Source organism: Scylla paramamosain, chromosome 7, assembly GCF_035594125.1.
Source record: "Scylla paramamosain isolate STU-SP2022 chromosome 7, ASM3559412v1, whole genome shotgun sequence".
In the NCBI taxonomy this organism is placed as follows: domain Eukaryota; kingdom Metazoa; phylum Arthropoda; class Malacostraca; order Decapoda; family Portunidae; genus Scylla; species Scylla paramamosain.
Window position 1 is genome coordinate 469,935 of NC_087157.1, and position 13,011 is coordinate 482,945.

Sequence of the window (13,011 nt, forward strand, 5' to 3'; positions counted from 1 at the left end):
AAGGTGACATGATGCCTCACTAGGATGCTTGCAATGTAAGCCAATGAGAAAAATCATTGCTGACACCGTTTTAAAGTGTTTCATGTGTACAACAATGGCATTTACTATACAATACATGCTGCTTTTGAGAGAGAGAGAGAGAGAGAGAGAGAGAGAGAGAGAGAGAGAGAGAGAGAGAGAGAGAGAGAGAGAGAGAGAGAGAGAGAGAGAGAGAGAGAGAGAGAGAGAGAGAGAGAGAGAGAGAGAGAGAGAGAGAGAGAAAACTATGTGAACATGTTCTGTTTTCTTCTTTTATGTAGCATACAACCAAGCTCCTTCAGTGAGTTGCTGGTCACTTGCCAGTAGCCAACATGGTAAATCTTTCTTTTATTAAAACTCCATACTCTTCATGGTATACTGCTGACACCACTAAACAACACTTTTGGGATCCTGAAAAATTAATCAATGTAAAGGGTACCCATGATATGGTATGGCTGCATCAAACCCATGATGGGACATTCATTGTACATAAGTAATCACCAAGGCTTAAGTTTATGTTGGTTGGCTTTGGCTGTTCTGTCACTACTATATAGATTTATATAAATTGTTATTAGTATTAGTATTTTTTTTTTTTTTTTTCAGAATTACCTGTTCTACACAGTACATCAAAATCCATCCTAACACACCATCTAGTCATAATGCCTTCACATCTGCCTTTCTCTTCACTTTTAATATTCTGCTTACATTCACTTGTATCACCTTGCACACAGGTCTCACCTTGGATATGGATTCCATAAATATTTTTCAGTAATTGACAACTATTATTCACTACATGACAAATATCGTTTACTTACACACACACACAAATATATATATATATATATATATATATATATATATATATATATATATATATATATATATATATATATATATATATATATATATATATATATATATAATCAGTACACTGATAACAAAACTCAAGTCATAATTACTAGTTTATAATTGTTTCCCAATATTCCTCCACCATATTGTTCTAACAACATTAACTGAAACTGTAACATACCTAACAGCCCTTTAGAGTTCATCTTTAGGATAAATTCTATATATATATATATATATATATATATATAATCAGTACACTGATAACAAAACTCAAGTCATAATTACTAGTTTATAATTGTTTCCCAATATTCCTCCACCATATTGTTCTAACAACATTAACTGAAACTGTAACATACCTAACAGCCCTTTAGAGTTCATCTTTAGGATAAATTCTATCAGGCACAACTAATCTACCTGCAAACAGCACACAGTCAGACTGATGATGCTTGATGAAGAAAAAGAAAGGATGATCAGCTGTGAACTGATAAGGATCTGGGGGAAGGCTTCTTTTTTGAATGATGGTACCTGAAAATATATGTGCAGAACAAAATATAATAAAATTATCTTTGATATATAATTCTTAAGTTAATTTGAAATAGGATAACATGAGTAAATTATGAATCATATAGTTCAACTTATGAAAATACAAATAAATGTATGGTAGACATTATGAAAACCATGTTATAAATTAAATAAGCAACTGTGAACAGAGTTGCCCATATCAGTAGTAAACCTTCAGGATAAGGTCTAAAGAATGAGAAAACAAATGCAACAGGCATAAAGCTGAAAAAATGCAAATGTGAACATACTTATCTCCTATATGTATTTTGTTTGTCTCCACCAGCTATGTGTAACATAAATGTTTTACAAAATTGTTTTGTGCAATATTTAAGCCAGATACTAAAAAAGTAAAAGCAAACTTGCAATAAATTTACATATTGAATATGCTACCATAATGCATTCATCTTTCTATCACTTTGTATCACTTTTTGGTGGCTCATAGTAGTATGAGTATATGGCTATAAAGAACCACCTCAAAAATTTGTTATAATGGGCTTCACAGAAACTGCAGATTGCATATATATATTTTTTAAATAAGAGAAACGACCACTACATATGTAACAATGACTATCATCTTTGTATTAATTATTAAAGTTTGGATCAAGATAAAAAACACACGCCAATGATAATCATCCTCACAGCTTCACCCATCTTTTGCAAATTCCTTCGCTTTTCTGGTTATTTTTGTTAAGTGTCTAATAGCTCTCACTCTGTTTCAGTATTTTAGTGATGCAGCATTTCTTAGCTAACGTGCCTCAAATAAGAAGGGGCCAAATACCATTTTATTGCTGCTATGTAGCCCTGTGAGGTTGCTGTGGTTTCATACAATATTTATTGTAGTGGAAACACTCTAGGTAGCCAACTTATGTTTTAGGGGTAGCTAATCAGGTGAGTGAGAGCCTGAAAGTCCTTGGCAAGCTTCCCCATTAACTTGTGGTTCTTTTATTAATAGCAATATCCTCTTTTCTAAAATGAGATTCCAAAGCATCCTCTCTCTCTCCTGCACCATATTCCTCTTTCTTCTTGGGTCCCAAGAAAGGGGAGGTTATATTTATCTCTTACTTCAATAGAAATTTTTACAGATAATGAAAGGTTTATGAGGAAGCCTTGAAAAAGAATAAAGTTTGGGAAAGGAGTGAATATAATTACTAGTTTTAACTGGTTTTATTGTTCATAGGTTCAGTTTGCATAAATTCCAGATTCATAATATGATTCACAGAAAATCATAATATGATTCACAGAAAATATTGAACTCAATAGCTAATGATATGAAAAGTAATTTATATTTTTCTGGAGCTTAGCAATTTTAGGATTAAGAAAACATTTACTATGAGCTAAAATGTATAAATATATATATATATATATATATATATATATATATATATATATATATATATATATATATATATATATATATATATATTATATATATTTATATATATATTATATATATTTATATATATATTTATATATATATTATATATATTTATATATATATTATATATATTTATATATATTTATATATATATTATATATATTTATATATATATTATATATATTTATATATATATTATATATATTTATATATATATTATATATATTTATATATATATTTATATATTTATATTTATATATATATATTATATATATATATATTTATATATATATATTATATATATATATATTTATATATATATATTATATATATATATATTTATATATATATATATATATATTTATATATATATATTTATATATATATATATTTATATATATATATTATATATATATATATTTATATATATATATTATATATATATATTTATATAATTAGTGATGAAAATATTAATTTGTTTCTAAGGTAGTCCCAAGCTCTCTTCAGCTGGTGTAGTGTCTTAGCCTCAACTGTGTAGTGAGCAACATTATCCCTGGCAGCTATCCTCTTCCATGTAGCCTTTTTTCTTGCCACTCTTACTGGCACTATTCTGTGACTAGTGACAAGGCTCACGAGTGTCTGCTTCTGCTTGTGAGTCATGAATGCAGATTTCTTTTCTTGTGCAATGTTGACATCACTCCATGGGGTTTCTTTTTTCTTTTTTCTTTTTTTTTTTTTTTGACTGGTTTATAACACTTGATATTCATTTGCCAAACTTTGCTGGAGCCCCCAAAAGCTTTGGTAAGTGATCCAATGAGGTTGGGGGAATGCCCAAATGAAAATATAACTGCCTATGGAACTGGCACATCCTATATGTTCAAGCACTTCCCAGTGTTTTGCTTTGGGGAAAGCTTACAAAAAGTCTGTGGAATTGGCCCCCACAATCCTGCTGGTCATTACAAGGCTATTTGTGACAAGGTATACTATGTAATCTAAAGTAATGAGGTTGGGGGAATGCCCAAATGAAAATATAACTGCCTATGGAACTGGCACATCCTATATGTTCAAGCACTTCCCAGTGTTTTGCTTTGGGGAAAGCTTACAAAAAGTCTGTGGAATTGGCCCCCACAATCCTGCTGGTCATTACAAGGCTATTTGTGACAAGGTATACTATGTAATCTAAAGTAAAAAATATAGTGTTATTAAATGTGTGTGTGTGTGTGTGTGTGTGTGTGTGTGTGTGTAAATGTCTACATGTGTAAAATTAAACATGTAAGTAGGTGAGCATAATCTATCTTCTCATATATAATTTCAATTCATATTCATTTGTTGAGAGAGAGAGAGAGAGAGAGAGAGAGAGAGAGAGAGAGAGAGAGAGAGAGAGAGAGAGAGAGAGAGAGAGAGAGAGAGAGAGAGAGAGAGAGAGAAACCAGGGAATGAATCTTTGGCAGGACACTCAATAGACACAACTCCAACACATTACCAATCAACAAATGATCACCAGGATTGAGGTGGATGTTGGTTGATTTTGACTGTCCTGCCACAACAGGGCTTTCCTCCTCCTTTTCAGGTCAGTTTTTTGGTATTTCCATATACCTAACTTTCTGTGAAGCTCTATTTTTTCTCTTGTCTATATTTATAAGGCCATGTTCACGAAAGGCAATTCTAAAGACATGTTTGCAAAGATAATGGCAGCAAAAGTGGTGCACTTCAAAGGTGACATGATATCTCATTTACTAGGATGCTTGCAACATAAGCCAATGAGAAAAATTATTGCTGACACTGTTTAAAATGTTTCATGTGTACAACAATGGTATTTACTATACAGTACATGCTTCTTTTGAGAGAGAGAGAGAGAGAGAGAGAGAGAGAGAGAGAGAGAGAGAGAGAGAGAGAGAGAGAGAGAGAGAGAGAGAGAGAGAGAGAGAGAGAGAGAGGAGAGAGAGAGAGAGAGAGAAGTGATGTTCTGTTTTCTTCTTTTATGTAGCATACAACCAAGCTCCTTCAGTGTCACTGGTCACTTGCCAGTGGCCAACATGGTAAATCTCTCTTTTATTAAAACTCCATACTCTTCATGGTTTTTACTGCTGACACCACTATATAACACTCCTTTGGGATCCTGAAAAATTAATCTATGTAAAGGGTACCCATGATATGGTACAGCTGTATCAAACCCATGATGGTACATTCAGTGTACATAAGTAATCAACAAGGCTCAAATGGATGTTGGTTGGCTTTGACTGTTTTGTCACTGCTATATAGATTTATATAAATTGTTATTACTATTAGTGTTTTTTTTTTTCAGAATTACCTGTTCTACACAATACATCAAAATCCATCCTAACACACCATCTAGTCATAATGCCTTCACATCCATCTTTCTCTTCAATTTTAATATTCTACTTACATTCATTTGTATCATCTTGCATATGGATATGGATTCCATAAATATTTTTCAATAATTAACAGCTATTATTCATTACATGACACACATCTTTTTACTTTCTTATATATATATATATATATATATATATATATATATATATATATATATATATATATATATATATATATATATATATATATATATATACATATATATATATATATATATATATATATACATATATATATACATATATATATATATATATATACATATATATATATATATATATATATATATATATATATATATACATATATATATATATATATATATATATATATATATATATATATATATATATATATATATATATATATATATATATATATTATATCAGTACACTGATAACAAAACTCATGTCAGAATTACTAGTTTATAATTATTTCCCAATATTCCTCCACCATATTGTTCTAACAATATTAACTGAAACTGTAATATACTTAACAACCCTTTAGAGTTCATCTTTAGGATAAACTCTATCAGGAACAACTAATCTGCCTGCAAATAGCACACAGTCAGACTGATGATGCTTCATGAAGAACAAGAAAGGATGATCAGCTGTGAACTCAAAAGGATTTGGGGGAAGGCTTCTTTCTCGAATGACAACACCTGCAAACATATGTGCAGAACAAAATGTAATAAAATTATCATGGGAATATAATTCTTAAGCTACTTTGGAATAGGATATCATGAGTAAATTATGAATTATATAGTTTAACTTATGAAAATAAAAGTAAATGTATGGCTGACATCATGGAAGCCATGTTATCAATTAAATAAGCACATCTGTGAACAGAGTTGCCCATATCAGTAGTAAACCTTAAGGATAAGATCTAGAGAATGAGAAAGCAGATGCAACAGGCATAAAGCTGAAAAAATGCAAATGTGAACATACTTATCTCCTATATGTATTTTGTTTCAGTCTCCATCAGCTATGAGTAACATAGATGTTTTACAAAATTATTTTGTGCAATATTTAAAAGCCAGATACTAACATAAAGTAAAACCAAGTGTTCATAGGTTTAGTTTGCAAAAATTCCACATTCATAATATGATTCACGGAAAATATTGACCTCAGTGGCTAATGATATGAAAAGTAATTCATATTTTTCTGGAGCTGAGCAATTTTAGAATTAAGAAAACATTTACTATGAGCTAATATATACTCGTATATATATATATATATATATATATATATATATATATATATATATATATATATATATATATATATATATATATATATATATATATATATATATATAAAAGAGGGACACAGGCCAAGGGCAAGAAAAATCTAATAAATAAAAAAAAAGCCCACTGAGATGCCAGTCCCAAAAAAGGGTTCAAAGCAGTAGTCAAAAATTGAAGGATAATGGTCTTGAAACCTCCCTCTTGAAGGAATTCAAGTCACAGGAAGGTGGAAATACAGAAGCAGGCAGGGAGTTCCAGAGTTTACCAGAGAAGGGGATGAATGACTGAGAATACTGGTTCTCTTGCATTAAAGAGGTGGACAGAATAGGGGTGAGAGAAAGAAGAAAGTCTTGTGCAGCGAGGCTGCAGGAGGAGGGGAAGCATGCATTTAACAGTATCAGAAGACCAGTTAGCATGAAAATAGTGGTAGAAGACTGCTAGAGATGCAATATTGTGGCGATGAGAGAGAGACTGAAGACAGTCAGTTAGAGGAGAGGAGTTGATGAGACGAAAAGCTTTTGATTCCACCCTGTCTAGAAGAGTGGTATGAGTGGAACCCCCCCAGACATGTGAAGCATACTCCATATATATATATATATATATATATATATATATATATATATATATATATATATATATATATATATATATATATATATATATATATATATATATATATATATATATATATATATATATTTTGCATGTTATAAATAGTTTTGAAAATATTAATTTGTTACTAAGGTAGTCCCAAGCTCTCTTCAGCTGGTGTAGTGTCTTGGCCTCACCTATGTAGTGAGCAACACTATCCCTGGCAGCTAACCTCTTCCATGTAGCCTTTTTTCTTACCACTCTTACTGGCACTATTCTGTGTCTAGTGATAAGGTTCATGAGTGTCTGCTTCTGGTCGTGAGTCATGAATGCAGATTTCTTTTCTTGTGCAATGTTGACATCACTCCATGGGGTTTCTTTGTTTTCTTTTTGACACTCAGGTTTATAACACTTGATACTCATTTGTCATACTTTGCTGGAACCCCCAAAAGCTTTGGTAAGTGATCCAATGAGGTTGGGGAATGCCCAAATGAAAATATAATTGACTATGGAACTGGCACATCCTATCGGTTCAAGTGCTTTCCAGTGGTTTGGGGAAGCTTACAAGAAGTCTGTGGAACTGATCCCCACAATCCTGTTAGTCATTACAAGGTTATTTGTGACAAGGTACACTATATAATCTAAAGTAAAAAATGTAGTGTTAGTAAATGTGTGTGTGTGTGTGTGTGTGTAAGTGTCTACATATGTAAAATTAAACATGTAAGTAGGTGAGCATAATCTATCTTCTCATATATAATTGCAATTCATATTTATTTGTTGAGAGAGAGAGAGAGAGAGAGAGAGAGAGAGAGAGAGAGAGAGAGAGAGAGAGAGAGAGAGAGAGAGAGAGAGAGAGAGAGAGAGAGAGAGAGAGAGAGAGAGAGAGAGAGAGAGAGGTAAGACCTCTCCAACTACTTCACCAGCCAATCACAGAAAAGTGTCGGTGGGGCCTTTTAAGGGGGGGGGGGGTATTGCCACCTAAGGTGAAAACTACTATTGCAGTTGAATGTAAGCAAAATGGCACCTCTCCTTTGCTATGCTGCTGCCCAGTGTGCACCCAAAAGCTTCATCTCAAGTTAAACAATGATGGAATATTATAGCAGTTCTCAGACTCTTAACTTAATAGTCACTGTGGTTGACAGATCAATCAGTATATGGTTAGTTTTTAAAAATTTGTAGCAATATTAAGTTCCTGAGTTTAAGTCCATATTTAAAAAATAAAAGACTATTTACTTTAGCTTAAGCTTTAGGATTATTTTAAGTTATCAATCAGTAATCATTTTGATCTCTTTCTGGTGTCATTTGGAAACCAGTTTCAAATATGCAAGTGGCTATTATATGGTACAATAAATTATGAGTATAACTGTTTTATAAGCAATACATTTCTAGTAAACTTCACTCAAACCTGAAAATGTAAAAGTAACTACAGCTTTAAGCTTACTGACAGAAAGGATGAAATGAGAAGTATATATCAGCCATAAGATAAAATTTGCTTATGGCTGCTCCATCCACTACCAGAGATGACCTTAAGGGGGTATATCACCCTTTATGACCCAATTTTTGTTCAAAAATGGTGAAATGAGATATTTGCTAAAAAAAAAAAAAAAAAAAAAAAAAAAAAAAATAATAATAATAATAATAATCAACCTACATTATGGCAGTATTTCAGAGATAAAGTTTTGGTGTTCTACGGTCATTTTTAAAGCTTTTAGGGGGCATCTAGAGGTACATGCGCTTTAAGGATCCACTCTGAGGCATAGGAAACGTACATTTTCATATTTTCCCGATTTATTTATTTTATTTTTTTCTATCTTGCAAAACACGGTATCTATCCAAACAGCTGGTGTTCCCTCACTGCCTCAGGGCCAGGCATACGCCTATCAACAGTACCAGTATTCTTGAGGACTTCCAAGTAAGAGGGTGTAGCACCTTGTTCTAGCACTTTTTTGGTATTCTTGCTTCTGAACACTTACGCTTGGCTTCATTATGACATGAACAAGTGCCTTATGTAAGAAGAGGAAGGAGGCCTTCCTCAAGACAAGAGCATGCAGCTGGAAAGATGAAAATCAGCAAGAAACAGATGCAATGCTATTACCACCAACAGCAGCAGGCTTAGGCCTTAGCTGCTCGTTCAGTGCTAAAAAGCAGTAGAGGTTTCTCACACTCATTTAGAATTCCAGACTGCAGTAGCAAAAGGTGAGACACCACCAAGCCATCAAGAGATGAAGATATTCTTCTCCCTCCCACCTGAGCAGCTGGAATTAGTGAAGAGTGTATACTTGGCTTACATCAGCTGAAATGATGAAAAGAAGTCTGCAGGGACTCACACAGAACCCAAACAAGTTCTTCCACATCTGCATATGGCTACACTGCCTGAAGCACCTCAAAGCTACAAAAAAGAAAGCTCAGCTTCATAATAGTTGTGGTGATGATGGAGTACAACAGTGGTTATGTCGCCAGCAATCTCCATCACTGTCTTGGCCTACCATACAACTAGCCTCAAAACTTCAGTTGGGTTGGAGTGCAGCATCATGGAGACTCGGTTTTGCACCCCATTTTCTTGAAAGCACCTTTTTCGACTTTGCATTTTAATAACTCCACTAACTTTTAACCAATTACCTTAATTTTTTTAAGTGATCACCATTTAATATTCTACATCTTAGTCTGATTGGATTCTTTATTTTGCCAAATTTTCTAGTCAAATTTTCTCCTTAATTTTTTTTTTTTTTTTTAATAAATAACACACAAGTTTACAGTTTTACCAAAAATTGTACAAGCATATAAAATGGAAAAAAAAAAGTCAGATAAAAAACTAAAGTATCCATTCTAGTTTTAACCAGACAAAATTTAAATTGTAGTCATAATTATGTCATTCTTTATATGCTTGACTAGACTAGGTAGATTAAAATAGCTGTTTTTCTTTTATATTTTTTAATTTTTTTCTTTAAGACTTATCGCCATCACATTAGGACCGCTTAAATTTATCATTATGACACTTACAACAAAAATTTCAAAGTGATTGAATGAGTTTTAGCAATGATGGCTTAAAAGGGTGATATACTCTCTTAAAAAAATAATAAAATAAATAAAATAAAAATAAAATAAATAAATAAATAAATAAAAATTTTAAGTAAAATAAATAATAAGTAAATAAATAAAATAACTGCATGTGCCAAATTAGAGCTGAATATATGACTTAGCTGTTCACATTACAATTTGTGTTTGGAAAGATTTTGTGTGAATGTTTGGAAGTGTAACATGGGACTGAAATGTTCTTGCTGGTCACATTCTCTCTAGAAATTTCTAGCAGCTTTTTTATATGCATAAAATGAAACTATAATTATATTAATCACACTAACATAAGCTGTATATAATTGCATTTCAGACTGTTGTCACACACAAATGGTTTGGTTATCTATTAGAAAAATCAAGTGTCCACTCAGAAAGCAAGAAATAATGGTGAAAATGAAGCTATTACTATATACCAAAATCAGCACACTACAGATATTTGTGTTATTATAGTTATGAAACTACATCAATTTAATTTCTAGTAGTCCATAAATTCTGGTGATGATAACATATCAACTCCTCAGAAATCACAATATTTGTAAGGATCTCCTACTGAGTGTAGAATTTGGTTTATGAGTCCTTATTGGCTAAGCTTGTTTTAACTCACATCTATATAGAGAATTACACCAGGCTCAAATTTTGAGCAAAGCAAATATATGTCATAGTACATGCATGACTGAATTCTCTGAGAGAGCTTAACTTATCCTACTTTGAATATGTGACTTATAACCAATATTTGTTTTATACAGTAAGCTTTCATGTTTAGTAAAATTTAGTTTTGTAGATTTTGAATTCTTTATATCAATAAATCCAGAATACCCTAAAATCTAAAGTCATAATAGAAAGATGATTTCATATACTCTTGTAGTTTGTGACATGTTTCATATTTTGTGAACCATTTCATGGCATTACCAGGCGACCATTAAAGAAAATTAATCCTGAGCGATTATCTCTGATAAAGAAAACAAATGGATGGTCAGCAATGAATTTAGGTGGTCCATAAAGCTGAAGACTCATTAACTGGATGGTGATACCTGTTGGGGAAAAATAATACATTGTTTCAGTTTATTTTAGTACAGGTCACCCATCACTAATCTGGCATCAATGGGATGTGTAAGGTGATGGATTAGTGATTTTGCCAACTTATAGAGAAGTTAGGTTAGAATACACTTAACCCAATAGTTAACCACCTCATCCAACCTTTAAAATATCCTATAAATGAATACAAGTTGATTAATAAGCGGGGCTGTACTGACATAACTTTTTTTTCTGCTCTTGTTGTTACTGATACTGATACTGATACCTAGGGGAGAGAAAACTCCTACTAGGTATGTCCTCTGGGTGGCTGATGGAGGAATACCCTGTAGAAAAAACAGGACAGTCTCAAATAACCAATAAGAAACCATGGACCAAATCCGTGGAAAGGGAGTGGTGACCCTACCATGTATTTTAACCAAGAATAACAATGGAAGTGCCACAAAAAGAAAATATGGTCAACAGCATCAACGAGAGCATCTCCAGTGGGGATGCTGATGCGCCCGGATGGTGGGATCATGACCAGCAGGTGATGCCTGTCTGTAATCAAGAGACTGCTGGTGGCTCACCCGGACATGCAAAGCAGGTGTTTGGGAGTCGAAATTGGACTACTGCTAGGTGGGATTGTTGCAGAAGAATTGCTACATGGAATGTAAACACCCTGTATCAGGTGGGAAAGTTGGATAACCTGAAGAAGGAGGCGGAGAGGATGAAACTGGATGTGGTGGGAGTGAGTGAAGTTAGATGGATGGATTCTGAGCAGATAAGTTCAGGAGGTTGGACAATCTACTATTCAGGAGGGGAGAGACATAAGGTGGGTGGGGGGGGGGGTGCTGTTGCAGAAGGAGGTGGCAGAAGCAGTGGTTGGGAGTTGGTAAATGTCTGAGAGGGTGATTTTGGTTAAGATCGATGCTAAGCCCACTGGACTGAATATAATCCAAGTGTATGCACCAATAGGAGATCATAGCGATGACGAGGTAGATGCCTTCTACGAGCAGGTGGATAGTGCCTGGGGTCTATGTAAACCAGGAGAAGTGACCTTAGTAATGGGGGACCTAAATGCAAAAGTGGGAGAAGATCGCAGTGGAAATGTGGTGGGAAGTTTTGGTCTAGGAGAGAGAAACGAAAGAGGAGACAAGTGGGTGGAATGGTGCGAAAGTTGGGATCAAGTGATTATGAACATGTTTTTCAGACATCACCCAAGACACTTATACACATGGAGGAGTCCAGGAGATAGAGTGAGGAACCAAATAGACTATATTACAGTCAATAAAAGGTTCAGGAACAGCCTACAGCAGGTGAAGACATATCTGGAAGCAGACTGTGGTGTAGGATGTGATCATGTTCTGGTGGTGACTGAAATGTGAGTGAAGTTCAAAAGAATGAAGAAAAACAAGAAAATGATGAAAGACTGGAATATACTACGAAGAGAGGAAGAAGTTGGCGAACAGCATGCTGCGGAGGTGTCTAACAAATACGGCATTTTGTGGGATGAAGCAGATGAGGGTGTGGAGAGAAGTTGGAGAGTATTGCAAGGTGCGTTGGTGAGTGCAGCAGATATCATTATTCTGAATGAGAAAAAAAGGAGAAGGAAGGTGTGGATGACTGATGAAATCCTGGACCTAATGGAAGAGAGAAGAAAAGTAAAGAACACTTCAGAGGAAAGATACAGAGAATTGGATAGAAGTATAAGACAAATGTGTAAAGGTAGGAAAGAGCAGTGGCTAAGAAAGATGTGTGAAGAAGTGGAACAGTTAGAAAATGCAGACTCCAGGTTAATGGCAGAGAAAATCAGAGAAATAACAGAGAAACGGATAACAACCAGGAGCACAATAGTAAAAGACAAAAATGGTAACATCTTGACAGAGAG

The 13,011-nt window shown here is 33.5% G+C and overlaps 1 protein-coding gene across 10 annotated transcripts in view; it reads right to left on the reverse strand.

The window, feature by feature from the left end:
• LOC135101873 (leukocyte elastase inhibitor-like) overlaps positions 1 to 13,011 on the reverse strand; it is a 47,845-nt gene that overhangs the window by 2,487 nt on the left and 32,347 nt on the right. For 5 of the 10 annotated variants that reach the window (XM_064006172.1, XM_064006178.1, XM_064006175.1 and 2 more), the window contains exon 8: positions 158 to 1,392. The exons of 1 other annotated variant lie outside the window; for it this stretch is intronic. In XM_064006172.1, coding sequence (XP_063862242.1) covers positions 1,235 to 1,392 — 158 coding nt within the window. In that variant the 3' untranslated portion in view covers positions 158 to 1,234. Of the gene's footprint in view, positions 1 to 157; positions 1,393 to 5,615; positions 5,862 to 9,951; positions 11,141 to 13,011 lie in introns of those variants that run through there. 4 more of the 10 variants (XM_064006173.1, XM_064006179.1, XM_064006170.1 and 1 more) reach the window with 2 other exon arrangements.